The sequence below is a fragment of the Mustela lutreola genome, chromosome 17 (genome assembly GCF_030435805.1).
Source record: "Mustela lutreola isolate mMusLut2 chromosome 17, mMusLut2.pri, whole genome shotgun sequence".
NCBI classification, from domain to species: domain Eukaryota; kingdom Metazoa; phylum Chordata; class Mammalia; order Carnivora; family Mustelidae; genus Mustela; species Mustela lutreola.
In genome coordinates this window covers 44,128,762-44,155,914 of record NC_081306.1, presented here as the reverse complement: position 1 = coordinate 44,155,914, position 27,153 = coordinate 44,128,762, and the positions used below count along the sequence as shown (strand labels likewise).

The window sequence follows — 27,153 nt, the reverse complement described above, 5'->3', positions numbered from 1 at the left end:
CGAAGGCAGAGGCTTTAACCCACTGAGCCACCCAGGCGCCCCTTGGGTGTGTTTTCCAAGATTCTGAAGCGCGTTCGAGGACGCAGAGCAAGTCAGGTTGGCCAACGGCTGGTGATCCCACGGGCTGGCTCTGGGTGACCAGGCCACCGGTGACTGGCTCTGGGTCACCAGTGCCGTTCTCCCCGCCTTCATCCCCGTTTGAATTTTGATGTCACCATGACAAGTGACAGACGACCCCAACAACGGCCAACCCCCAACAAGAGTCGCGTGTCACTTTCAGGACGAAACCCCAACTCCTTGGTCGGCCTGCCTGCCCTTCCCCGCGCCTCGGGGCCTCCCCCAGCTGCTTGCTCCAGGTCCTCTGGCCTCCTTGCTGGTCCTCAGTCGCCCAGCTGTCCCCAACGCCCCGCAAGCTTTTCCTGGCACGTGTGTCCTCTCCTGACATTTGAGCGTCAGCTAATGTGTCCCATTCTCCCAGGGGCTTTCCTGCCCCATCCCCCAGGCCCGCGACCCTTTATCCTGCTCCTGCTTCTCCGTTCTCACTCTCCGAAACTCTACTTAAAAATATTTTTTATTACTGTTTCCCTGCTACGGTGCAAAATGGAAATGATACTGAATTCATCACAAGTAAAGCATCTGGCACAGCTCGGCACTCAGTGACCTAAAAATCTCGACTGTAACCATACTATCGTTATTATTATTATTATTATTATTAAGAATTTTATTTATTTATTAAAAGATTTTATTTATTTATTTATTTGACAGAGATCACAAGTAGGCAGAGAGGCAGGCAAAGAGAGGGGAGGAAGCAGGCTCCCTGCGGAGCAGAGAGCCCGATGCGGGGCTCGATCCCAGGACTCTGGTATCATGACCTGAGCTGAAGGCAGAGGCTTATCCCATTGAGCCACCCAGGCGCCCCGAGAATTTATTTTATTTTTAAGAATTTACTTTTTACGTATTCTCTACACCCAACGCGGGGCTCGAACCTGTCACCCTGGACCGAGAATCGCACACTCCCCCCACGCACCGAGCCAGCTGGACGCCCAGTAACCGTATTATGAACTGTCCCATCTGGGCTCTGCCGTGGCACCCTGGACGCCTTCCCCTGGCATGGCACGGCCCTAACCCACTCCGTGACCACCTCCCTGCACACATTCAGAGCCCCAGGATGGCAGGGATCAGACCCCTTGCCATGGAGTCCTCACAGCTAAACGTGTGCGGGACAGGTGAGCTCACCAGCTCTTGGCTGTGGCCATAGCCTCTGCTACGTGACCCAGCCCTAGAGCAGCGGAATGGCTGACCGCCACCACCGCCCTGGGTGCCCCAGATGGGCTCTTTCCCCCTCCTCCGACGGGGGACGTGGGGGGGTCAGCTCCCACCAGTCATGGGCAGGGCAGCTGGCAGGGGCGGGGGTGGGCGGGACTGGAGGCGGCAGGGCTGGCTGTAGAGGGAGGAGGGGCTGCCCAGGGAGGCCGGCCCAGCAGACCCGGCCCAGCAGACCCGGCCCACAGACCCCACTCCTCATGCACTGACCGTATTTCTCGTTGAAGAGCTCCTTCACCTGCTCGCGCAGGATAACCTTCTCCCCGAGTCTGTTGGCGTCATCTTCATCTAGGAGAGGAAGACAAGGCGGCTGTGAAGGTCAGCCCGGGCCAGCCCCTGGACGGGCTCCCGTGCGGCAACCCCCCCCCCCCGCCCGCCCACAGAGCTTAGTATCAGGCAGCCTTGTTTCTGGCTTCGGTGGTCTGTTCTCCAATCCATCAGCCCCCCTGCCCGGAAAAGCTTCCCCGGCGCGGCCCCCCCGCCGTGTCCGGCCCAGAGCACTCTGAGGCCAGGGAGGCAGGGGACCTGCTTGGAGGAAGGAACTCCCGGCCTCGTGTGGGTGGTGCACACTCAAAGCGCCTCCAAGTGTGACGGGAGAGCCGAAGCAGGAGGCAGGGTGCCCACCCCCATCTGCAAATCCAGGCGGGCTCCCTGGAGGAGCGGGCTGTTGGAATCTTCTCTCGGAAGGCAGGCAGGGGTCTTGGGATGGATGGGCTGAGGTGGGGTGGGAAGTACTGGCCCAGGCCGGTCTGCTGGATGTGGCTGGAGCATGGGGGCTAGACTGAGCTGGGCTGTCGGAAACTTGCCCCGATTGCTGGGGGATCCTGAGCCAGAGGCTCCTGAGCAGGGAGACAGGTGCGCTGCCGGAGCAGGGGGTCTGCACACGCTCCCCACCCAGGGCCCAGGGCAGACCTCCATGGGCACCTGCTGTTGGACCCTCGGCCCCCCTCAGCCCTGTTCTGGGTCTAAAGGAGCAGCTGGGAAACTCCTGAGTCGGGGCCCAGGGGGCCGGCCGGGCTGGGGGATGTTCAGGATGTGGAGGGGACGCAAGGGTCCTGGGACAGAGGGGCCTGCAGGCTCGTGTCCTGGGCTGGAGATCCAGGAGGGGTGCCCTGAGCAGGCAGGGCCTCCAGCAGACAGGGGTGGGGGCAGAGGGTGGAGCGGAAGCGGGCGGGGAGCCAGGGCCCGGGAGATGCGGGGCAGAGCAGACAGAATGGGTTTGTGGAGAAAAACAATTCCTGTTTTAATCCGGAAAATCTCACAGAACTTAGTTCAAGTTCAGAGGCCAAGGCAGGCACTGCGCCTGGCGGGCCGGGCTTCCCTCCCCGGTCTGCCTGCCCCGGCCTCCCGATGCCCCTCCCTCCCCCACCACCCTGTGCCCTGTGCGGTCCCGGTCATGTCCACGCTCCAGACTCTGGACCGAGGTCTGCCGTATCTCCGAGTTTCTGCATGTGTCTCTTCAACCATGACCTTCCAGCCACCTGGGTGCCCCTGAGACCCGGCAGATGTCTGGCATCCCAGATAACAACACCCCTTTCCTGTGTCCCCCTCCCTGGGAATCACAGTCCCATCAGTCGGGCCAAGGCACTGAACTCAGCCCCCCTGAGAGCCCCCTCCTCCCCACATTCCCCCAACACGGCCTTTCTAGACAGTCTTCAGGACCTCACGGTGGCAAGAGTCAACGTGACCCTTCTCCAGGTCCTGAGGGGACAACCTGACAGACTCCTGGGCCCAAGGGCCCCCCAGAGCCTGTGCGGGAGTGGGCAGATGCTGTCCATTTCCCTCGCCCCCACCCCCGGCATTCCCCGGGGGGCCAGGATTCCGCCCAGACCCGGCGGCACCCATGGGGCACGGAGGGATGGCCTGGTCTAAAGCGGGGGATGGGGAGGGACACTGGGTGACCAGTTGACTACCAGTGCAGGGCATGCGGTGGGGGGTTCCTAACCCAGCTGAGAATCAGGGAGGGCTTCCCAGAGGAGGTGCTGCTGCCGGGTGTTCAGCACCTCCTGTGTGCACAGCGCCAGGCCTCAGAAAGGGCGCCTCTTGGCTCCTCCTTGCTCTTTGTTTTTGTTCATTTTTTAATTAAAAAAATTTTTTTTGGTTTTTATTTAATTTGGAGGAAGGAAGTTCCCGCTGTGTCCCTGCACCGGCCCCGACGGGGAGAGCCAGGCTCCCTGCTGGTGCCTGGGTGGCCCAGCCAGGTAACCCTCTGGGTCGGCCGTGGGCAGGTCACGAGCCCCCTTTGTGACAGAGCCGGGTTCCTGCCACCACGGCTGCACAGGTCGCACACTCACCATCGGGAGAGGCTGTGGCCAGGCCTGCTGGTCCCCAGGGACTGTCCCCAGGACTGTGGGGGGAGCTGATGCTCTCGCTAGCCTGGGCTGGGGCAGGACAGGCCCCCGGGAACCATCTCCTCTGAGTCTGGTCTGCATGTGGGCAACACAAACCCAGGAAACTGTCCCCGAGAACACAGGGTAGGGCAGGGAGCACAGCCACTGTGGGGCCGTGTGGGGCCTCGGCCATAAACCCAGTCTGAAGGGCAAGCCCTGCGGCCCGGAGGTAAGAGTGTTTACTCCGCTATCGGACCGCTGGGGTTCAAATCCTCTGTTACAAGCTTGTGACCTTGAGCGATTCTCCAAACTGTTGGATTTCCTCGTTTGGAAAGGTCTGGCACCAAACCTGTTCTGGGGGGAACAGTCTGAGCTCCCCTGAACCCAGACTGGCTATAAAGGATGCCAGTGTCTGGAGACATTTCAGAACGTTCTCCACTTGGAGACGTCACACTTAGGGACCCACATGGAGTGTGGGTGCCCCCAAGGCACCTGTCTGAATGTCTGCATGATTGGGGAGGAAGGGGGTCCCCAAGGGCCTGTGACCGGGGCGGGGGGGGGTCCCTGGCTGAGCAGACTGCAAGGCAATCTTGGTTCTACCCCTAATGCTGTGTGATGTTTGGAAAGTCACTCGACCTCTCTGGGCCTGTTCCTACATCCCTCAGCCGGGGAACCTTCGGGATCCCCTGACGTCACGTATAAAAAGTCGAAGGCCCCGTCACCAGAATCAGGTTGTCGCTGATGCTATTTAGATCAATGCTTCCGTTATCCTGGGGTATCAGGGAATTAAACGTCACGCAGGGGACCTCCGGGTAACGGATGCTTCTTCTCTCCAGTCCCCCGGGTTTGTCGTACCCATTCTGGGAGGGCCACTTACTAAAATGCATCGAGTGCCCCTTTCTTAGGTAGTACCTCGTGGGGTAGAGAGGTCCCCCTCGGGATCTCCCGGGCCAGAAAGTGCTGCACCTGCCCCCGCAGAGACCTGGACCCCCTCCACCCCTCTCCCCCCGCAGGGACCCCCTTCGAGGACAGGCCCGCCCTGTCAGCGTTTCTGCCGCCTCCCCCACCCCTGCTCCTGCCAGCTTATTGGTCTCCGTCACTCCATGGGCCCCAGTAGCTCTCATCTGGCTGTTTCTTTTTTTTTTTTTTTTTTTTTTTTTTTTTTTTTTTTAAGATTTTATTTATTTATTTGTCAGAGAGAGAGAGAGAGAGAGCAAGAGCAAGCACAGGCAGAGTGGCAGGCAGAGTCAGAGGGAGAAGCAGGCTCCCTGCGGAGCAAGGAGCCTGATGCGGGACTCGATCCCAGGACGCTGGGATCATGACCTGAGCCGAAGGCAGCTGCTTAACCAACTGAGCCACCCAGGCGTCCCTCATCTGGCTGTTTCTAATCTGCTGTCTGTTAGCCTGAGGATTAACTGAATTTTGCCTGGGGGAAGAACGCAACCAGGCTTATTAAATCACCGCCAAGCTGGGTCCACAATCAGAGACCAGCAGGCTCCGGGTGCCGACTGCAGGGGCCCCACAGTCCTCTGCCCGGGAGCAAAGTATGAGAACCCCGAACACGGGGGGGGGGGGGCCACCCCGCACCGGCTGGAGGTCCGCGGCTCGGACTGATGTCTGTACACGGACTGTCAGGATCGTGCGGGGCCAGGAGGAGCCCGTCACAAGGGACAAGCTGCTCAGAGGGACACGACGCCCCCCTCCCCTCTCCCAGTGCTTCCGTGGGACCTCTCTGCGAGGCCTGGGCTGGGCCATGCAGGCGTCACGTAGACCCTCAAGAGAACAGAGGGGGGGGGGATATCCACGGGGGTCCCCCTGTTGACGGGACAGCTGCCCCCGCATGCCTCCTGCCCGGGCCCTGCAACTTGCACACCTCCCTTTCCTGGCTCCGGACCTTCACCAGAGCAGGAAGACACGCTCAGCTTCACCTGTTCGCCCCTCTCAGCCCGGCGTGCAGGTGCAGCAGGAATTCCATCGGTGGCTCCGAGAGGCCACGAGTGCACGGCAGTGGGGAGGGGCCCTCGCCCCCGTGCCTGCTCTCCCAGACCCCCGAGAAACTTCTTACACGTGCCAAAGGAAACAGGGTCCAGAGGTCTAACGGCACCCGTAGTCACAGGAAAACCACAAAGCGCCCGGAGCGGCCGAGGACCGCAGAGGTGCAGGGTCGCCCTGGAACCGCACGGAGCAGCAGACGTGAGCCGGGGCCGTGTCACACGTCAGTGTCGCCTTACGTAAGGCTGAGCGAGGAAAGCGAGTCCAGACTTGACACACGAGGGCACACCTCGCTGATATAAGTAAAAAGCGGGGTGCCCAGGGGGGCTCAGTCAGTTAAGCGGCTGACTCTCGGTTTCGGCTCAGCTCGTGATCTCAGGGTCGTGAGATCGAGCCCCGCGTCGGGCTCGGCGCTCAGTGTGGCATCTGCTTGACATTCCCCCTCCCTCGCCCCCTCCTTCCGTCCCCTCCCGGCCCCTCTCTGAAATAAATAAATACATCTTCAAAAAAGGTAAAAAGCATGCAAAAGGAACAATTTCAGTTTCGGCAAACATGACACATCACAGAGCCCCTTCCGAGGTCAGCCTGTGAGCCGTGCGCGGACCTTAGATACGCTGGACGTTTTTCTTACACATATACACCGACGACAGTAGAGTTTAATTTAGAAACCGGGTACAGTAAAGAGATGAGCAACTGATGATGGTAAAACCGAATTGTAACAACGTACGTAGGATATTGTAACAAAGTCACGAGAATGTGGTCTATTTCTCTCTGTGAACATCACACTGTGGTTCCCCTTCTTGTGATGACGTAAGAGGATAAGATGCCCACCGGGGGAGGAGCAGCGAGGGGGATCAGGGATGCAGAGGCCGGACGTGCCGTTGGGCTACTGTCCCTGGAGAACAGTGGCCGGCCTCTGGACCGCAGCTGATCGCGGGCGGCCGAACGGCACAAAACGAATCCGCAAATTAGGGGAGCGGCCGTATTTGTTCCGGGGAGAGAGGAGGGCAGGATGAGGGCGTGCATGGGGGTGGGGGCAAGTTATCTGCCCTGTTTTGTTTGTTTGTTTTAAGATTATTTATTTATTTGACAGTCGGAGATCACCAGTAGGCAGAGAGGCAGGCAGAGAGAGAGGGGGAAGCAGGGCTCTCCGCTGAGCAGAGAGCCCGATGTGGGACTCGATCCCAGGACCCTGAGATCATGACCTGAGCCAAAGGCAGAGGCTTTAACCCACCGAGCCACCCAGGCGCCCCTACCGGCCCTGTTTTAATTCTCGGATGGCAGCGGGCTCACGGGGTTCACTGCCGTATCGCTGACCAAGCAGACACAGGAGCAGGAACAGGAACAGAAAGAATTAAAAAAAAAAAAGAATGTGTGCTACCTGCACTCTGGTATGTAAAAATCACTAGTGGAGGAACTCAAGACATCTGAACAGAAAGCCTGCGGTTTAGTTAAGCATATGCTACCGATCAAGGTTGAATTCTTAGTGTTGACAAAGGTACGCGGTTCTGCCGACGCCGTATGGGTCAAAGGGTCTATCTGGGGAGTCCAGGCTATCTTGGCAACTCTTTGGCGATTAAAAATGATCTCAAAATAAAAAGCTTAAGCGAACCATCGTCAGACGCAGGGATGACCGACGGCAGAGCCGGTCCTGGACCCGGGATCAGGACTGATCTGGCCAGTGCTCGAGGTCCAGTGGGGAGGGGGACAAGGGAGGGAAGGAGGCTTGCCTTCCTCCCCAGAGTCTCCTCGGACAGGGCTCTGCGTCACATGCATCCCTCTCCCTTCCCTGGTCGGGTGCTCCCCGCCCCTCCCTGGAGCCCAGCTTTGTGACCTCTAGCTGTACCGAAGGTCTAGAACAGAGGGCTCTCTGGCTGGAGCCTCCCCTGCTAGGGTTGGAGATTTGCCCTTAACGCCTCACGACAAGCCTGACCTCCAGCACATGGTCCCATTCTACAGATAAGGACACGGAGGCTCAGAGGAGTCAAGGTGCTCACCCAACATCACGAAGGCCGCAAGGTCTGTGATCGGCAGCACTAACACTAAAACCCAGTCTCTCTGACCCGTGGGTACTGCTTTCCCCTCGGAGAGTGGCCCAGCACCTTCTCGAGGGCCTTTGTACCAACCTGAACTTGCTGTCCAGGCTTGGCAAACACCAGGTCTCCTTGTGGGGGTTCATCTGGGATCCTGGCGCCAGCCACGCACACGGCCCTTCCCAGGGGAAATCTTCTCCGTCCTGTCCCGTTCCTTCCTCCCAGGTCCCGGCAATGTGCGCCAGACATCACTGATGTCACTGACCCAAGGCCGGGCAGGCCCTGGGCTGACCTGGGGCCGGGACAAGCCAGGCACACTGCGCCCTGAACACCAGAAGCAGGACAACAGCGCCCCTCCTGGGAGAGTCGGACAGATCTGGCCCCTGGGCTGCAGGAGCCAGGACACAGGGAACGCATTTCTGCGGCATCACCAGGGGTGCGGGGCCTGATTCCCAGGATGCGACCGGTGTCTGTACAACAGCAGCTCAGGCTGCCGCCAAACACAGCAGAACGGTCGCTCCCTGTGGCACGTGCGCGGAAACGTGTCGGCTCTCACCCATGTGTCCAAGAGAGGAAAGCCCTAGCGCCCGCGACGACGCCCAACGCCAAGCGACTGATAGAGAAGTCAAGGTCTCGCGCGCGGCCGGGCACTGTTCTCACAGCTCCGCGTGGATCCATCCCCTTAATCCTTCCAACAACCCTCTGTGGCTGGCCCTGGGACTACCTCCGCTTTACAGACAGGGAAACTGAGGTAGGGAGAGACGCGCTACCTGGGCCGGTGACACAGCGAGTGAGCGGAGGTCGGGACTGCCCCCCGACTTGCAACCAGCTGGCAGGAAGACAGAGTGTCCCAAACCCAGGCTTGTGGCCGTGCTGACTGCTGATCAGGACCTTGCTTCCACGCGTGGGGGAAGGAAGAAAGAGCATCCGTCTCGTCTCTGCACCCCCAACCCCCAACCCACATGTCCCACTGCCTCTCGGAACGCCTTTGATTCTGCATGTCCCCGAGCGGCCTCTCCATGGCTCCCTCAAACCTGTCCCTCTTCTCTGGGCTTCCTTCCCTGGGGTCCCCCTCCTGGTCGCCCAGGAGAGACACCTCGGCTGCCTCCAACCCCGGAGCAGGCAGAGTCACGGCTTCCCCCAAGCTGTTCCCGTCCCAGTCCCGGGAAGCCTGGGACTACGGCTCTTTACACGACAGAAGACACTGGCTGGTTTAGGTAAAGGTCTCGAGATGCGGAGGTCATGCTCAATTACCCAAGGGGGCCCTAACAGTGATCATTAGAGTCCTTCCAAGGAGGCAAGAAGGTCAAAGGCAGGAGGAGTTGAGCCAACAGAAGCAGAGGTCAACGTGAGAGCTTCAGAGCTGGAGGAGGGGGTTTCTGGAAAGTGAGAAAGACCAGAGCCTCCCGAGGGACCTGCCCGTCCCCTCATCTCGGGTTCCCTACCTCTGCAACTCATGGGGAAAAATACTCGTGTTGCTTCAAGGCACCATGTCGGGGTGATCTGGCCCAGCAGCCAGAGGAAACCCGTGCCAACCCCACGTGTCCCCATCATCCACCAATGCAGGCGGTCACCACGATGGGCCACTTTCCCAGAGAAACCTCTGGCAAGCCCAGCCCATGGCGAGTTAGGCCTCAGAACTGCTCCTCTCACGGCGGGAGAACTTCCCGCTTGGCCTCCCCAAGACCATCCTCGGCTCTGCAAGTCGCATCGATCGCTCTCAGGAGGCTAGGAGACCCCGTCCTTCCTTTGCTTGAAGCCCGCTGGGGACTCTGGTGTTGCTGTTCATGGGGCAAACCCCTCCTCCCTCCCCTGGCAACCGAGCTCCTCTGCTGGGGCTACTCTTCCTGTTTCCCACCCCAGAGACGGCACACTGGGAACTCGGGGCTCCCCTACGTCACAGGGCGTGGAGGGGGACCTTCATCTCCTCCCCCACCTTGAGTGGCATCTGTAATCCTGCGGGGGGGGGGGAGGGGCTGGGTCCTGCTGAGGAGCCACCACGGCTTGATCCCAGGACCCCGAGATCATGACCTGAGCCAAAATCAAGAGTCGGATGCTTAACTGACTGCGCCTGCCCAGGGCGCCCCAAAAGTCCAGGTTCTCATCCAGCCTCCCGCAGTCTGCCTCTCTCCCCACTTCCACCTCATCTACCACTTCCCCCACCTGCTTCTTCCCACACCCTGGCAGGTGACCCCAGGGCCTTTGCCTACACTGCCCTTCTCTCTGCCTGCACTGCCCTTCTCTGGCCACCCCCGGGCTCCCAACCCCCCCCTTGAGTACTCCCCAGACGCCCTCCCGGAGGGCCCACCACCTAGTTCATGTTGCAACCCCCACCTAAAAATAACCGCAACCTCCCCCCATCCGCTTCCCCGCCTCCCGAGCGCACATCTGACACACTTTAACACTTGGTGCGTGATTTTCCGCAGCCACACCAGAACGGCGTCTCTGTGAGGCAGGATTTTCTTTTCTTTTTTTTTTTTTTAAAACTTGTGTTGAGCAAAAGCCCTGCACCCAGCCCAGCGGAGTGCCCAGCAGCTGAGCTCCCAAAGGGGAAGGTCCTGCTCCCTGTGCCTGCAGCAGGCTTCAGGATAGGGCTGCCTGTCCCCTACTCCTACCTCCTACTGCAGCGCCTCTTTTGTCCCCAGAGCTGTCCTTAGCAGGCCGGGCAGACAGAGTCCCCCCGGTCAACCACGTGCGCTGAGTCCCCCCACGCCTGTGGCCCAGAGACGCGTTTATCGGCCAGCAAGAACTTCTGATCTGCACGCCGGGGCCCCAGGACCCTCGGAGCCCATCTCAGTCCAGCCCCAATAAAGGCACTGGTTGTTCCTGGGAGCTTGGGTGGTCCCAGCTTGGGAACCAGTTTCAGGGTGGTTTTCTGGAATGCTGCAGAAGAGTCTGAAGCCTCCCCCCCACCCCCCTGCCTTCTGGGGAGCCCACAGCCTAAGGCGCTCTAGGAACCACGGGGTCCCCCTTCCCAACGGGCAGGGCTCCGGGAGGACAGGACCTGGGGACCACTAGCCCAGTCGGGGGCGGGGTGGGGCTGCGGGGACCCAGTGGGGTCCTCACGGGCCAGGAAAGGGTAGGGGCCTCCCGACCCGACGGCATTCCGCCCTCCCCTGCGCCGCAGGGCCTGGAAGAAAGGAGGCAGCGGGCCAAGAGCGCGGGGGCCTGGCAGCCCCGCCGGGCGTCTGCCCACAAAGGCCTCCGGGCCCCGCCCTGCAGATGCCAGCTCTCCCCGGGAAGGCAGCGGGGAAGCTGTTCCTGGAGCCTAATTAACAAAGAAAAGCAGAGATAATTAAGTGGAGAAACATGTGGCTGGCGCTGGAACCGGGATATCTTTAGAAACGCGAGAAAGGACGGCTTTATTTTGAGCTCTCAAGAGGGGGACAGCGTCGGGAGGGGGGAGAGGGGGCGCGGGGGCCCCAGGGAAGGGGCGGTGGAGCCAGAGGAGCAGGTGTGTGCGTGTGCACGTGTGTGTGCGTGCGCGTGTGCCTGTGCGTGTGCGTGTGTGTCCACCCCGAGGAGGAAAGGACCCTTGGGAGGCTAAAGGGAGGGGGCAGGGGACCGCGGAGGGGTCTAGAGACCGGGGGTCACTTATCCACCGTCACGCAGCTCAGAAGTGGTGGCACCGGTTCCTGAGGGGCCGGAGGGGACTCCGCACTGCCCCCCGCTTTGTCCCCGACCCCCTCCATCCTGGGCTGAGAGCAGCCCCATGCTGGCCCCCTTCTCCAGGAAGCCCACGCGGCATAGCGGCTGCTGAGTGGCAGGAAGCCCCCCTTCCCCACCGGGCACAGGACCCCAGCCCTCTGCGTGAGAGGCCCTCGGCCCACCCCGCCGCCGCGCTTCTCGGGGCCGAGCTGGGAGCGTGTCGTGGGTCAAGGCGGCTGACTCCTGCCTCTCAGCGGAACGCGACCGAACACCGCTGCTCTTCTAAGGGCAGAGTTTAGGGAGCAGACGGTGTAGGGAGAGCGAGGACCCCCCCACCCCCAGCCCTTGGAAACTTCAGCCCTGCCCTGCAGGGGTGCTGGGCTCCGGCCGCGGGGGACGTCAGCGGAAGAGCCTGCCAAGGCCGGGTCTGCAGGGTCTAGTCCACGCTGCAAAGCCAGGCCTTCCAGGCCCTCCACGCTCCGCCTGGCCGGCCTCGCCGCCTCGCGCCGCCTCCCGCGCGCCCCCGGCCACCCCCCCCCCCGGCCCCCCGCGCCTCCCCACCCTGCCCGGCCGTCCGCGTGGGACCTTCCCGCTTCACAAGGAGGGAAACCGAGGCCCAGGCAGGCGAACCTGACTTCCTGGAGTCACACAGGAAGTCGGCAGCTCTGCTCTGTCTCCGCGACCCGGAGCCCCTGTTCTGGGGGTGGGGGGGGATGTGGAGGAGGGGGGCTGCTGCTTGGTTTCTGGCTGAGGGTCCCCGGAGCCGGCAGGGGGGGCCGCGCCGCTGGGGGGGGCCAGGGACCGGAGCAGAGGACATGGGCCTGGGTCCCCAGGACCCTGCATTTGCCCAGCGGGCGCTGGGGTTGGGTGGCTGGGCCTGTCCCTCGCTCGTGGTTCCCAAACACCAGGGCGGGGCCCTGCGGAAGCTGGGGAGCTGGGAGGCCCCGGGAAGCGATGGGGCGGGTGACCACCTTGCCTCTGAGCCTTTCCAGAGCTCCCTCTCACCAGGCAGGGGACAGTGAAGCTTTAAAGGCGGCTCCCGCTGGGACGTGGGGGCTCCGATCTCCACTCAAATGCCCCCAGTGACGGGGAGTTCACTACCCAACAAGGCGCCACCGCCCCCCTTTTTCTGCCACTGCCATTCGAGAATAGTTCTAGAATGTCATTTTCTTGATCCCTCTTGTGCCTCCCAGAAGGGCCCGGCTCTCAGCTTTTCTTACCAGCAAATTCTTCCACTTCCTCCCCCCACCCCACCCCGTTCCTTCACAGGCTCTCCTCCTGCAAGGTCTCCCAGTGGTCAGTGTGTCCCCTGGCCCATCTCCGAGGGCGACCCACTGGCCTGAGTGCTGGCGGCAACTGCCACCTCCGCGCGGACCGTGCCCAGCCCCGTCGCCGCCTCGCGTGCAAACACCGATCGGGTCCCACCAAGTGCGACAGGCCCCGACCCAGCCTCGGGCCTGGGTACCACCATCGCTCTTCCAGAACGTTCCGCCCGGCCTCCCCTGCCACTCTTCGGCCACCTCTAGATCCTAGCACCACCCACCTCCGAGGCCTGCTGCCTCCTGCCTGGGGTCAGCCTCCTCAGCCCTCCCCTGGCTTCACCACCCCAGTTTTGCTTTTCCAATCCACCCCTGGTGGGCGGCAGCCTGGTTACCATGGTAACCGTAAGACAATATGAGGCGGATCCTGTCATTTCGTCGACTCAGAAAGCAAGCCTCCAGTGCCACCAGAGAGAGCCTGAATCACCGGTGAAGTTTCTGGTCCAGGCCTTTTCTAATTCTGGCCTCACTCTTTGCTCCCCCAACCCCTGTGCCTCCGCACCGCAAGAGCCCAGACCTGGGTACAACTTGGGCCCCGGGCTAACCCCGGCTGCCGCCTGCAGCCTCACTCAGTGTGCTCAGCTGTGAAATGGGCGTGATCACAGCATCGACCCAACAGGCTTGAGAAGGGCTCCTAGCGGCCGTGTGAGAGGCCTTCCCCGGCCTCCTGGCAGGAAGCTAGGTCTCCAGCGGGGAGAAGGGCTGGTCTTTGCCGCAGGTGGCACCGAGCTCATGACCGGGGGCTCGGGGACACCCACCTGGCTCCCATCACATTTCCTGGGGAGCAACGCATAGGCAGACGCACCTTCCAAGCCCCCGGCCCTCCGTGCCTCGACGGCCACGTCTGAACCTCTTGGTCACCCACAGGGGCGGCCTCTCCCTGGTAGCCCACGTCAGGATGGACGGGACTGTCCCTCCCATCTTTCTAGCCGTTGCCTCGAGGACCGGACTCCAGCGGTCTCGCATCGGCGCTGGGGCCCACAGCGCCGCCCCGTCCCTTTCCCGTCTCCCTAGGAGGAGTCAGCAGGGGCTCCGGCACCAGCTCTCAGCTCCCCCTTCCATCCCCGTTTCCCGGGGGGCTGGGGGGCGGCGGGGTCCCTCCTTTTGCCCCTCCCCACCCCCATCACTCATTTTTCTAGAATCACGCTGCGGCTCTTCTTACCTCTAAAACCCTACTCCTCTCCCACTGCAGCCGGCAGCCCTGCCCCATCTCTCTCCTGCCCCTGGAGCGATCCATTTCTCCGCTCTCCATCCCTCCTGAGCCGGCCGCAGCACCCAGGTCCCCTCCCTGGAACGGCTGCTAACCCCGCTGCCCACGACCTCTGGGGGTTGCTCAACCCCACGGGCCGGTCTCTGGTCTCCCATACGTGACCTCGCCCGCAGCATCTGGCCCAGACGCTTGGCTTCTGGCCGCCTGTCTCTCCAACACCTGAGCGTGGGAGGGCCCAGGGCTCACCCTTGGGCCCCTCCAAGCCGTCCACACTCATCCCCATAGTGATCCAGTTTCACGACCAAAACACGCTGCCGGCGGAATCGTCCCCACCCGCATGGCTCCAGCAGGATGCTCTCTCTGACTTACAGATCTGCCTGTCCAACCCGGCCCCTTGGTGTGTGCCTGACAGACCCTGACCCCTCTCGCCCTCCAGCTGCTCAGGACAAAATCTTTGGCGCACACCCCACGCTTAACTGCATCAGCAATCCTGCTAGCCTTACTTCCAAAGTATGTCCAGGGCCTCAGGGCCTTTGCACGGACTCCCTCCCTAGACGCTTCCACTGGGATTTCGACATGGCTCCGACTCTCATTTCCCTCAGGTCTTAACTCCTGCTGGCCTCTCTAAACCTGTCCTTTTGACAATCCTACCTGTGTTGCATGTCCCCGCGGCAGTCGTCACTATCAAATTCGGTGCTCTTTGTCCTTATCTATCTTCCCCTTTAAAAAATAAGCTCCACGAAGGTAGAGACTTTTTTTTTGGTCTATTTTGTATTCCTAGATTCTGCCTGCCACAAAGCAGGCCATATATACGTGTATTTAATATACATACATATTTTATATATATACACAAATATGTATTTTTAGATATATATTTAAAGTTTGAGAGACAGAGTGCACACAAGCAGGGGACGAGAGAGGGAGAAGCAGACTCCCTGCCGAGCAGGGAGCTTGCCGCGGACCCCAAGATCATGACCCGAAAAGAAGGCAGACGTGCGCCCTTACATATAATATTTTTCAAGTAATATCTACACCCGACGTGGGGCTCGAACTCACAACCCCGAGACCAAGGGCCGCACGCTCTTCCGACAATATATTTTTGTTGTACATAAACATAAACCCTAAGGATTAACTGTGAACCTGAAGGGGCAGAGGCAGGGCCCCTGTTATGGAAGCTGGCAGCCAGAAGGGGGCAGCAAAGAGCCACCCAGCGCGGCTGAAAGCCCAGGGAGGCGCCGGCACAAGCTGTGTGACCTTTAGCGAGTTCCTTAACCTCTCTGAAACTTGTGTTCTTCCTGTAAGACTGGTTACTGGGGGAGACCCCGTGTGCTGCTACGGGAAGGCTTTGTGACTGGCCGGATCACGCGCACGATGTAGAGGTCAGGTGTCCACGGTACGAGGAGCTGTCCGATGGCCCCGGCTGGGGGACGGGACAGTAACTATGACGCAGCCTGACCAGGGAATGTCATCGGGCGGTTTAAAAAACATCAGAAAGTGGTTATGTTTCCAGCGTGTGTGTACGTAAATGTACAGAAAGAACAACAGCGAGCTGTGAAGTTAATAAGCTTGGGGAAAATCCGGAAGAAACGGATCATCCTAAAAACGAACAGCCGTCTAGGCACTTAGATTTCTGTGTGTTCCAAACTTCCACCATGGACACATACTCTGCATTTCCCTTCAGTTTTTATGACCTCCTAGAATGTTCTGTGGTTGTTCCTACACCAGCCCCCCGGGCGGAGGGCCTCTCCTTCCTGGGTCACCGATGCTGCTTCCCAGCATTACCCCAAAGAGCCTCTGCTGCTGTGCTGGTGTCCACGGCCAGGGGCCCCTCTGGGTCTGGCTCCAGGGTCACCCAGATCCCTTCCACAGCAAACACGTCCTCTGTGCTCTGTGGGGAACGGTGGCCTGTGGCTCCTGGTGCACATCTGTGCCCGAGAGCTCGATGCCGGGGGCTTTGAGGGACTCTGAGCGACTCCTAGTGCTGTCCCCAGGCACCTGCCTCCCAGCCCCACCGGCCCGGCCTCCCTGCTTTAACGCAGTTCAAGCCCACTGAGGCAGCCAGCAGCTCCAACAGTGTGGAGCTCTCCTGTTCTCACTCGCGACGGCTCCTGAGCTCACGCCTGGGTCACCCGGGCCCACTGAAAGGCAGGACTGGAGTTCACGCTGGTACGAGCAGAGGGCCCGGCCCCCCCACCCTCTGCAGCCCCAGGTCTCTCCACCAGGCCCCTCCAGCCAGCATGCCGACCCCATTAGGGATCTGTCAAGCGGCTGGCCCTCGGCTCCCCCCACCACCAGAGGCCCGAAATCACACCCACTGTCCTCTGAGACTCAGTCCAAGTCCGTCATTACCCAGGCGCCTGGCCAATACTCTGGAGAAGGACTAACAGACACTGGGGGGGAAACTGAGGCCCGGAAGGCAGAAGTGATGTACCCAGTTGGGATAACACTAAAGGCCTCTGGTATCGTCTCTTTTGCCCCAGAACAAAGCTGGCTCTGAAACGTCCACACCCTCGCCTCACTCTGGCCCAGCCCACGACTCTAGGAAGCATCATGAACAGCGTCATCTTCTTTAGAATTCACTTGTCTCGGAAGGTTCTTGTTAGGAAAGGCTTCTGTGGGAGCCTTTGCTAAATCCCCTAGAAAATCTCAGAGCTAACCTTAACAGGCCTCCCCCTCCAGGAAAGCCTCCCCTTCCCAAGCCCCGCACCTCCCCACGGCACCCCTGATCTGGCCCCTCCCACCCTGTCCCACCCGTGGACCAGACCCTTCCCCAGTCACTGGTCGGCTTGCACTCAAACTCTCTGTAGTAGGAAGCTGCTACACGGGTGGGCTTCTTAGAAGGTTCCAGGCCCTGGGGGACCTCAACAGGGAGGAGCAAGGGGCATCTCTCCAACCTTCGGCATGGACAATTGTCCATGTCGTCTTGTAGGCACCAACGTGGACACATGAGAGTCAAGACTTGGTGGCCCCGTGACCCTAACTCCTTGGCCCTGTGACGCCTTCTGAAACCTGGACACGAGCCCAGGGCAAAGGGGAGGGAAATGAACTCAGACTCTCCACCATGCCATGCGGCCTTTCGTAGAATCTGGTTTAATTCTACATGTCTTGCGCTTCTGAGTTTCCGTTCCGTATTTCTGGAAGAGCACGGAAGGAACAGGAAAGTGTCTTGGCCATGACACGCCACACCCTCCTGGCCACGCTGGTTTCAACCCTGCCCCCGCCCCAGCCACGGCCCCCGGTGTCTCCCCTGTGTGCCTTCGCTTGCGCTGGGCCCTGCGTCTGTACCACACACTGTTCTCCTCGTCCCCGAGGCCCGGCTCAATGCCACCTCCTCCAGGAAGCCTTCCTAAACCCCAGGAACAACCGCTGCCACCGTCCCCGTGGCTGAGCACCTCAACGTCACTGCCAGCCCGGGCTGAATGATGCGCCAACGTCTCACTCAAGCGTCAGGATGAAGCCCCCAGGACAGCAGCGGGAAAACAGTCCTCCACAGCCCGCCGGTCACTGCCCACCATTTACCCAATTGTGATCACCTAAGGAGGCAGGTACGCCTTTCCCCATCACAGAGAGGAGCAAGCAGACGCTTGCGGATGGAAAATAAGGCGCCCAGAGTCACATGGGTAGTAAGGGGGGGGTGGGGCAGGGATTTGAACCCAGGTCTGAGCACCAGGCTGGGCTTCCCTACAGTCTACACGGTCCACGTGCTGCCACCGGCCCACAGCCCATGTCCGCCGTCCACATGCCCTGGGCACCCGTGTCCGGTGCAGCCCACCTGCCTCCAGACTACGGCACCTGCCGATGTCCCACCTCCCCCAGACCCCAGACCCGAGCTCCCTCTCTGGTTCACCTGGGGACCCCAGGAGCTGGCCTGTGTCAGGAAGCTCCTCTAACTGCCAGTGGGCCACCAGGCTCCCTGGGCTGGGGGGGGCTTGTCAGCGGGATGGCCCAGCCCTGTGGTCTGCGGGAAGGTTGCCGGCGAACCCTCTGCCCCCCTGTGTTCCTCTGCAAAGCTTGACTTTCCTCTACTCGGCGGCTGCTGGGTTATGGACCACCCGCATCATGGGGCCTGCCTGCCTGGAGCCAGGCTTGGGACCCAACGGTCCCTTCACCAGAGGTGGGCATCTGGGCGAGTCACTGATGTTCCCTGGGCCTCCATTTCCTCCACCGTATAAAGGTCACAGGGCAAAGCCTCGTAGCCCAGGTCAGGTGTCAGAACTGAATTCCTTTCCTGCTCCGCAAGTTCATTAACGATTGTGTCTGCCCTCTGCCCCAGGGCAGCAACACACTCAGGCCCCTACAAGGACCCTGCCTTCTGGAAGGAGGGGCTGGGAGCACACAGATGCTCTCTGCGTTTCTGCGTTTCTGCCTGGGCCAGGCCACAAGGCTTCCCGTCTCTCCATGCACAGGCTCTGGGGTCAAGAACTCAGCAGAGGCAGCGTCAGCCCTGGAGACTCCGGGGCAGCCCAGAGGGCTCCCGAGGCAGTCATGTTGTCCCCGCAGGGACAGGGACAGTCTCTGCTCCTTCAGGGTTTTCTGGTCTTTTTTTTTTTTTTTTTTTTTTTTTTTTTTTTGTAATCTCCATGTCCGATACGGGGTTTGAACTCACAACCCCAAGATCAAGGGTCACGTGCTCTACCGACGGAGCCGGCCAGGCGCCCCTCTCCTTCAGGCCTTAGGAGGGCCAGGACACAGCCCGCGGAGGAAATGGAGGCAGCAGAGGCTTTGGAAGGCGGTCAGGAGAGACAGTTGCCACCTGAGGCTGAGGAAGCCCTTGCCCAAGTCCGGGGGTCCTTAGGCAGAAACCCCTCCCTCTGCAATGACGAACCACCCGCCACCAAGCTCACCCACACACGGAGGTCAACCCGGCCCCCGCATCAGGAGCAGAGGGCACGGACCTGGCCCAGCCCCTCCCTCCCGAGCCCTGGCCGGGTGAACACGCGAGTCCCCGTGCCCCGCCGTCCCCCTGTTCTCGGCCCGACGTTCCGCGGTGGCCCTCCTCCCCCCACCTGGGGCCGCTGCCCAGAGGAGGTGGCAGAAGAGAAGGACGGGGCCTGGCGTCCCACAGTAAGCCGGGGCTCCGGCCTCTGGCCCCCAGCACGGTGGCCGGCCTGCCTCCCACGCCAAGCGGCCCCCCCCCAGCCAGTGCCTCTTACCAGGCTTTGGGATGAGTCCTTGAAAAGGCCTGGAAGAGAAACGGAGAGGGGAGCATCAGGGGGGAGCCTGGGGGCTCTGCAGAAAGGTCTGGGGCCCACCCCACACAGGCTGCCTCAGGATGGCGTCTTAACCAGCTGCCCGGGGACTCGTTGCTCGGCCGGATACAGTGACAGTGCGGTAGTGTGCTGTGCGGGAGGGGGCCCGGGGCCTCCTGCTGGCTCCGGGACCCCAGGCAAATCCCGTCTCCTCGTCCTCCCCTCTGGAGTGGGCTGACTGCCTCTCCCGGGGCCCGGGAGGGCAGGGAGTGGGAGCTGCAGGCAGGTCTGGAAGGAGGTGACAGGAAGGCCACCACTCTGCTGTGGGGGCTGACGTACGGTTCTCTGCACCCTGGCTGGCCTGCAGTCACCCTTCTGCACCCCCTGCCCCAACGCGGGACCCAGGAGGGCACCGGAGAGTGGAACAAAGCAGGACCAGATCACATGAAAGGCTCGGGGTCCCGCTCCTATGGGTCTGGCCTCCTCATCCTTCCCCTGAGTACCTGGTGACCGTGAACTTGATCTTGTCCGCCACGGCGAGGATCCTCTCCAGGTTCTGGGAGCCAAAGGTGCAGGGCTTTCGAAACGGGATTCCCGGGGGGAGCCCCTCGATGATCACCGAGCCGGGGTTACTCTTGATCCGCTTGTAGGGGACCTGGACGGGGTACTTGATGCCCAGGGCTTCTCCTGTGGAAGAGGGACAGAGCGTGTGTCGTCAGGAGACAGAGCAGGGCTGGCGTGTGGACGCGGGGGTGCAAACGCGATGGGAAGGCGTGCGTGTGGGGTTGGGGGGTAAGTGGGCTGGCGTGTAGCCCCGTGGGAAGGGACGATCAGTGCGGGGCCGGGAGCTGGGGGCGGGTCGTGCAGGGGTGCCGAGTGTGTCCACGCAGGGCTGAGGAACAGGCAGGCACATGATGCTTCGGCCACGGGGAGGACAGTGGCTCAGGTTCCTTGGTCTCTCCTCCCGGAGGATGGGACCCGTGGGCGTGGCTGGCCCTTCCCTACAACGCCCGACCCTCCGTCAGCACCCCCGGGACCCGCCCCGCCTGAGGACAGACTGCGTTCGGGGTCCCTGCCGTCCGTCCAAAGGGCTCACTGAGAGCGCCATCCCCCGCGTTGGCAGGGGGGATGACATGTCTTCATTATGACACGATGCAGAAATCTCCTCCTGTCTCAGCGTGAGGCGCTGATCCTTCTCTGGGCAAGAAACTGGTTTTTATCTCAAGGACACTGGGACTGGTAATACCAGACTCATTTCCCTTTTTGCTCTGGCTCCCAGGAAACTCAGAGCCTCATCTGTCATCTGTATCCACCACTTACAGAATCTCGGTGGTTTCCTAGGACCCCTGACTTCTGGCCATCATTCCAGCCTGTTTTTTTCTTTTTTTTTTTTTTTTCATTGAGATATAATTTCCATACCATAAAGCTGAACCATTTGAATGTGTATGATCCAGGGGTTTCCAGAGCACACACGAGGTTGTTCAAGTCTCACCACTAGCTAGTTCCAGGACACATTCATCACTCCGGGGAGAAACCCTGCAGCCATCAGCGGTCTCTCCCCGTCTCTCCCCGAGCCCTGGCGACTGCTCCTGCTCTGTCCTGATGGATCTGCAGCCCGTTTTTAATTCTTTATCCTGACTGTGCTGCTGACGAGGTCACAGGCGATGGCTAAGAGATCCTTTTTGAGATGAAAAAATAATTGGACATGCAGGAAATTTTATACCCGTGATCCATCAACGGGAGCACCGCTGTCTCCACTTCTACCCTCTCCGCTGGCCCTTGCTACAATGACGGATGGCCTCCGTGTGGCCAAATCCAGTAGACACCCGCCCTTCTCTCGACATAGTTCGGCACAGATGGCCACGCTCCCCGCCCTGAAGCCCTCTCCTTGGTGTCTATGACCCTGTACTTTCCAGATTTCCACTCTTTCTGGTCACTCTGCTCCTGCCTGGACCTGACCTCTAGACACCAGGGCTCCTTGGCCTTGGTCTGGGTCCTCTTTTCGGCTCCTCTGCCCCCTTGGCCTAAACAGTAGACTGGATCCCCACTTGCCTATGAGTCTTTGCAAGACATGCAAGACGGCACTCATCCTCTCCCCGTCAAGCTTCCCCTCCTTGGTGAGGGCGCTGCCCCTTCTCTCCAGCTGACCGTTTGGGTGTCCACCTGTCAGGCCGATGCTCCATCCCTGTCTCTCTCGCTCGTCAGGGTGATAGGTCGCGATAACCCGGTGAGCATGTGGGGTTTCCCTGCCACAGGGATTGGATGAGGAATGGACATGTGACTCAGTGGGGGCCAATGAGAAACAAGGGAGGGGCTCAAGGAAAAATACCCTGCTCTCTGGAGAAAGCCTGTGAGACAGCCAGCCCCCTCCTTCCTTCCTCAGGGGGTAGGTGGGATAGCGCAACCCACTGTGGCCATTTTGCCACCAAGAGGGAAGCCAGCCTGAGACTGAAGTCCACCTGGTGGAAAGACACTAAGGATATCTCGGAACTGCTGGATCCAGCTGATCCTGAAGGCGGATCTATTGCTGGAATTTCCAGGCTGTGCGCTCTGGCTGATGATACTGCCCAGAGACAGCTGCACCAACATTCCTCCCAACCCACAGGCTCCTTCAGCGTCGCCAACACTCCCCCATGGAGAACTGGACCTATGTCCCCTCCTCTTGACCCCGGGCAGGACTTCGTAATCACCTCCACCAACAGAGGACCGTGGAGGCTCTCAAAGGTGACGGCTCCCACCTGGCTGGCAAATCCAGCCACCTTGGAGTCGCTGGGCTGGGGCTGGGGAGTCCACGTGGGGAGACAGCATGGGAACAGGGACAGAGGCCCGAGCAGCCCAGCTCTTCCCGTGCCAGCTCTTTCCCCGGCCCAGCGGTCCCACGTGAGCGAGGAGCTGTCAAGGTGACCCCAGCTTCAGCCACCTTCCGACTATGACCCCAGGACAGACTCCAAAGGACAGCCACCCCGAACCGCTCCCAGACTCCTGACTCACGGACACCACGAGGAATAATAATGGCCACTGTTCTTTAGGTGGCTCAGTTTGGCCTGGTCTGGGCTGTGGTCCTACGAGCTGAGCCGGCAGCCCACCAACACCCTTGGCTGGGGCAGCCGGAGTGTTTGTTTTTGTTACTTGAGGCCTTAAAGCACCTGAACCACACGAGCCTGTTTTCTTCAAATCAGACCTAACGGGAGGCCTCGGCCCCCTTCGCCGTCCTGCTCCCCACCAGCTGGGCACCTCCAAGTCGACCTCTGTAGCTTGCTCCGCTCCATCCACCGTCCTCCGGCACCCCTGCCGGGGCCCGGCCAGCCTGTCGTCACTCCGACTCCGAGCCGGTCGCCCAGCCCTGCCCTCTTGCTCCCGTTCACCTTCCCGTTCACATGGGCAGCCAGGAAGACACTTTACAACTAGAGTGCCTTCCGTCGCTTGAGTCCTCCCAACGAAACACAAAAGCAAGACCATGGTTCCTTCGAAGGGCCTAGGCGACGGGGTCTGTGTCCTGGTAACCCTGTAGACAGGGCCCCGCCCCTCCAGCCCCACGTCCCCACTTCAGCCTCTGGTCCCTTCCTAGGATAAGCCCCAGGGCCTTTGCACGTGCTATTACCTTAGCTGGCCTGCCCTCTCTTCTCCACGAGATGAACTCCTTACCCACCCTTCAGTTCTTTCTTTAAAGAGGCCTCCCTGGCTCCCTCCCTAATCCAAGTTAGTCTCTCCTGAGCAGCTCTGCTCTTTTCCTGTGAAATCGTGGAACAGACCCTTGTCATTATCAGATTCTGTGTGTGGTGACTGAAGGGTTGTCTCACCTCCCTGGCCTATAGGGCCCAAGAGGGCAGGGCCTCTGTTTCCTTCACTGCTGTTTCCCAGTATATAGTAGGTGCACAAGAAACGTCCGTGCGTGAGTCCCTGGTTTTCCCAGAAGTGACCACGGCCCCGAGCAGGAAGTTCCCGCCTCTCCTCCCACAGTAGGCGGGTGGGCTGCCCTCCCCCCCTGCCCGGGCACCCCGGGGCTCACCGTATTTCTTATTGAACAGATCTTGGACTTGCTCCCTCAGCGTGTTGGCGATGTCGATGCGTGAGAGTCGAGCGTCATAATTCTCTGCAAAGGGAGAACCGGTTATGGGCCGGGGCTGTTAAATTCAAAGGCACTTGGGGACTTCTAAGGAATGTGATTTTCTAAGGGTGGGGAGGTCCCTCTCGGGCAATTATCAGACCCTCGGAGTGGGCCCCTCAGAGTCCCTCAGAAGGACCGTCTAGACGGAGACGTGTTTTTCCAGAAGGACGCACACAGTTGTGCCAACAGCCGTGAGTGGGGAAATGAAATTAATTGTCGGCCTTTGAAAAGACCAAAGCAGTAAATAAGCCTGGGAGATCAGAGGCCCCACGAGTGGGGCGCAGGTTCTGGGGCTCGGCGGGGCCGGTCCGGAGGGCCACCCCAGGCCACTCCCCCAGCCGGGGGGGCGTTGTCTAAGGAGCCCACGTGCCAGCCATGCCATGGGGGCCCCAGAAGGGCCCCTGACCTCGAGAGGCTGCAGCCCGGCACTGCCTGGGGACACAGAAAGGGGAAGGAAGAAGGGAGGGTCCCCAAGGCGGCTAGGGTGGGCGGGTGCGGTGAGGACCCCTGGTCTGCTGTGAGGCTATGAGGAGCCGCTGGTGGGCTGGAAGCCAGGGGGTCCCTCATGGCAGCCACGTCCAGCCGCCCGGGAGACAACAGAGAGAGCGACAGGGCAGGGAGCAGCCACCCCTCCGGGATCTGGGTACCATCTCTGGGGTACCCAGCCACCCTCCGGGGGATCTGGTACCCCCGCTCTCTGGGCTGGCCCTTCCTGTCGCTGGTCCCGCTGACCTCTCTCCCCCTCCTCAGAGCCCCAGGGACCAGCCGGAGGCCACTGGGGAACGACATGGCCTCGGGGATGCGTGGCCACCCCCTGGAGCTGCCCCCCCCAACAGGACCTCCTGCTTCTGTGTCTCCTGCCTGCCCACGCGCACGCACTGCCGCAAGCTTCTCCTACTTCCACCTTCTCCCTGCCTCTCGGCCCTTCTTGGCCCGCGATGTTCCTCCACAGAGCCGCTGCCCCTCGGGGCCCTCGCCCGTCTTTGGCTTCGGGCATCCAGGAGATGCTGACGGCCCGACACAGAGCGGGCCGGACGGACAGTGGGCCAAGTCCTGCGCCCTGCTGCCCCCCCCCACACCCTCCTGGAGCCTCTTCCTCCTGCCCCACCTGCCAGCCGGCCTCTCTCAGTCCCCCAGGCCCCCGCATCGGGGGCCAGCCCCTCCCCCGACCCCCAGTCTGGCCCTCCAAACCCAAGCCAGGTCGAGGTCACGGCGCTGGGGCAGCTGACCCCATCCTGAGCTGCAACCTTACCTTGAAAACCCTGTCTCTTCAGGCTCTCGTCCACAAGAGGGTCCCCGGAATCCCTCTCTGGGGGGCGGGGGGAGGGGGAGAGAAGCCAGGGTGAGCAGCCAGCTCCTGGGCCCCCCCGGATGGAGGTGGTGTCTGTGGGTGGGGAAACCTGACAGGGAGGGCGGCGGCGGGGGGCGCCGGGGGACGGGACTAGGCTAGAGGATGAGGGATGGGGCAGAGCTGGGACCCCGCCCACAGCCGGCTGGCGCCTCGGCCCGTGACCCTGCCCGGGGTACCTTGGCTGTCCGTGATGGGCTCTTTGACTCCCTCGGTGAGCAGCTCGGGCCTGGAAAACACCACGAAGGGACAATCGCTCAGATCCCTCCGGGCCTCCCTGTACAGGCCCTCCCAGCTCTGGGGTCCCCCCCATGGCTTCCCCCCTCCACCTGAGCCCCCACACCTGTCCTGCAGACCCACGCCTGAGACTGCGGGGCTCTGAGGATCGTGCCCAGAGGGACGGTGGCCCGACCCAGACCCCGGGGACGCTGCCCACGGTGTGAAGCAGAGAAGCAGCCGGGGCTGAGCATGGGGCGAGACCTCGGAGGGGCAGGCAAGGTCCGGGGTTTCTGGGGGACACCTCAGAGCTGCTGTGTCACTCGGGAGCCGGGGCCTTGGGGACCAGCCCCGGCTTTCCGCTCACATCTGTATCTCGAGACCGCACAAGGCCCTTCCCAGATGTCTGGTGCCCTCTTGACATGCTGGAGACGTGAACCGTTCCCATCGCCGCATGTACCGGGTGAGGACACAGGCGTTGAGGAGGTGAGCGAGTGCCCAAGGCCACGCAGCAGGGAGGGGCAGGGCTCCCTCAAGGCCTGCTCTGCTCCTGACTCGCGCGGGGGATGGTGGGGGTGCCAGTCTCCACTTTCCGGGCCTCAGTTTCCCCACAAGGAGAAGGGGGAGGAGTGTGTGTGTGTGGAGGGTTCTACACGCAGCTGAGGCCTTTTCCAGCTCCTGAGGCCGTGCTCCAGGCCGGGGCTGTGCCTCCTCCCTCCTCCCTCGGGCCCTGTGAGCCCGGCTCTGGGCAGATACCCAGGTGCCAGGTGCCTGCTGCCAGGAGGGGGCGGGGGCGTAATGCCCTCAGAGTCCGGTCTTTGGCCTCCTTTCTAGGCCTGGTCTCCTCTGTGCCACTGCTTGGCTATCCCCATGATGGGGAGCTCATTACCTGTCCAACAGCCTCACCCACAGACCCTAGTCCAGCACGTCTATCCCGCGACACCCTTCGGGAGATCTGAAGGAGTGGTTCCGCGACCTGTCCCACCGCACTGTCCCCTGTCCGCCTTCCCCTGGCCTGCGTGGCCTCCCCAATGCCCTCAGCCTGCCACAGATTCCAGACCGTGCCTCCCTCTCTTAGAGCGGACAGGCCTACCCTAGCTCGACAAGTCTGCAGGGAAAACAGGGCACTTAGAGTCAGTACCATATAGTACTATGTAATGAAGAGTTTGGTCCTTGTCCCTGTGTCCTGGGACATAACCTCTCCCCTTTGGTATTTCTCGAGGGGCAGGAATATCCGAGTTCTTATTCCTGGTGGGACCCTGAGATCACAGCTAAGTTTATGCTAACGAGGTGACTCGGGATTCTGGAACCCAGACCCAGCGGTCAGAGGACGGGGGCTTTAGGTCACCTGATGTCCGCCCACCCTCCTGATTTCTGGGGTGGGGAGGGGGCCGCAGACGGAGCTCAGTCACACAGCCAACGACCCAGGCAAGCGCGAATCCCAATAAAGACCGTGGGCACAGAAGCTCAGTGCTCGAGGGTGACATGCCCTGATACCATGGGGACCTTGACTTTCACGTCTCTGTCTGGCTGTCTTGATTACAGAACCCTTGACATAAAACTGTAACGGTAATACAGCGCTTTCCTGAGTTCTGTGAAGTGTTTTAGCTGATTACTGAGCCCCGGGACGGATTCTGAGACCGCTGCTCAGAAGCGTGGGCGGCCCAGGGAACCGTGAACTGGCAGCAGTTCCCGGTGGTCGTTACAGGAACGCACGGCAGCACCGCACGAGCCAGAACCTTCCACCACGACTTCCCTGGGTAGCCATCCCTATCGGTGTGAATCCACGCGTGATTTTCAACTTCCAAAGGGTTTCTTAACTTCGGAGAACTGAATGAAAGCAAGGGCCCCTCTCCCCAGGAGGCACAGGAGATGTGAACTTGGCACACAGGTTCAAGGACTGGGGTAAAGAACACTTTTCGACTGGAGGTTAAGAAGGTTTAAATTGACTTTGTGCCACCCGTAACTGGTCGTGGTTGTCTGGGATATTGTTTAGAAGGACAAGGAACTCAGAAAGAGTGACCATTAGGGGCGCCTGGGTGGCTCAGTGGGTTAAGCCTCTGCCTTCGGCTCAGGTCATGATCTCAGGGTCCTGGGATCGAGCCCCGCATCGGGCTCTCTGCTCAGCAGGGAGCCTGCTTCCTCCTCTCTCTCTGCCTGCCTCTCTGCCTGCTTGTGATCTCTCTCTGTCTAACAAATAAAGAAAATACTAAAAAAATAAAAAACAAAAAAAGAAAGAAAGAGTGACTATCAGGGAGTGATGTCTCCCGTAGGTGTTACTCACACACAGGAACAAGCAGCCGACCGTTCAACACGGGTCGGAACTGCGCGGGCCAACATACAGGTATGGTTTCCTCGAAACAGGACTGTAAATGCCTTTTCTTTTCTTTATAGGTTCTTTTCACGTTTCCTTTTTCCTAGTTTCCTTTATTGTAAT

General features: G+C 60.8%; 1 protein-coding gene across 4 annotated transcripts in view; it reads right to left on the bottom strand.

Annotated features, from left to right (window-relative positions):
* GTF2IRD1 (GTF2I repeat domain containing 1) overlaps positions 1 to 27,153 on the bottom strand; it is a 96,243-nt gene that overhangs the window by 5,040 nt on the left and 64,050 nt on the right. For 3 of the 4 annotated variants that reach the window (XM_059154642.1, XM_059154644.1, XM_059154643.1), the window contains exons 18-23: positions 24,680 to 24,729; positions 24,405 to 24,461; positions 23,054 to 23,137; positions 19,548 to 19,731; positions 19,009 to 19,037; positions 1,534 to 1,611 (exon numbers count right to left, since the gene is read on the bottom strand). In XM_059154642.1, coding sequence (XP_059010625.1) covers positions 1,534 to 1,611; positions 19,009 to 19,037; positions 19,548 to 19,731; positions 23,054 to 23,137; positions 24,405 to 24,461; positions 24,680 to 24,729 — 482 coding nt within the window. The remainder of the gene's footprint in view (positions 1 to 1,533; positions 1,612 to 19,008; positions 19,038 to 19,547; positions 19,732 to 23,053; positions 23,138 to 24,404; positions 24,462 to 24,679; positions 24,730 to 27,153) is intronic. The other variant, XM_059154645.1, reaches the window with a different exon arrangement.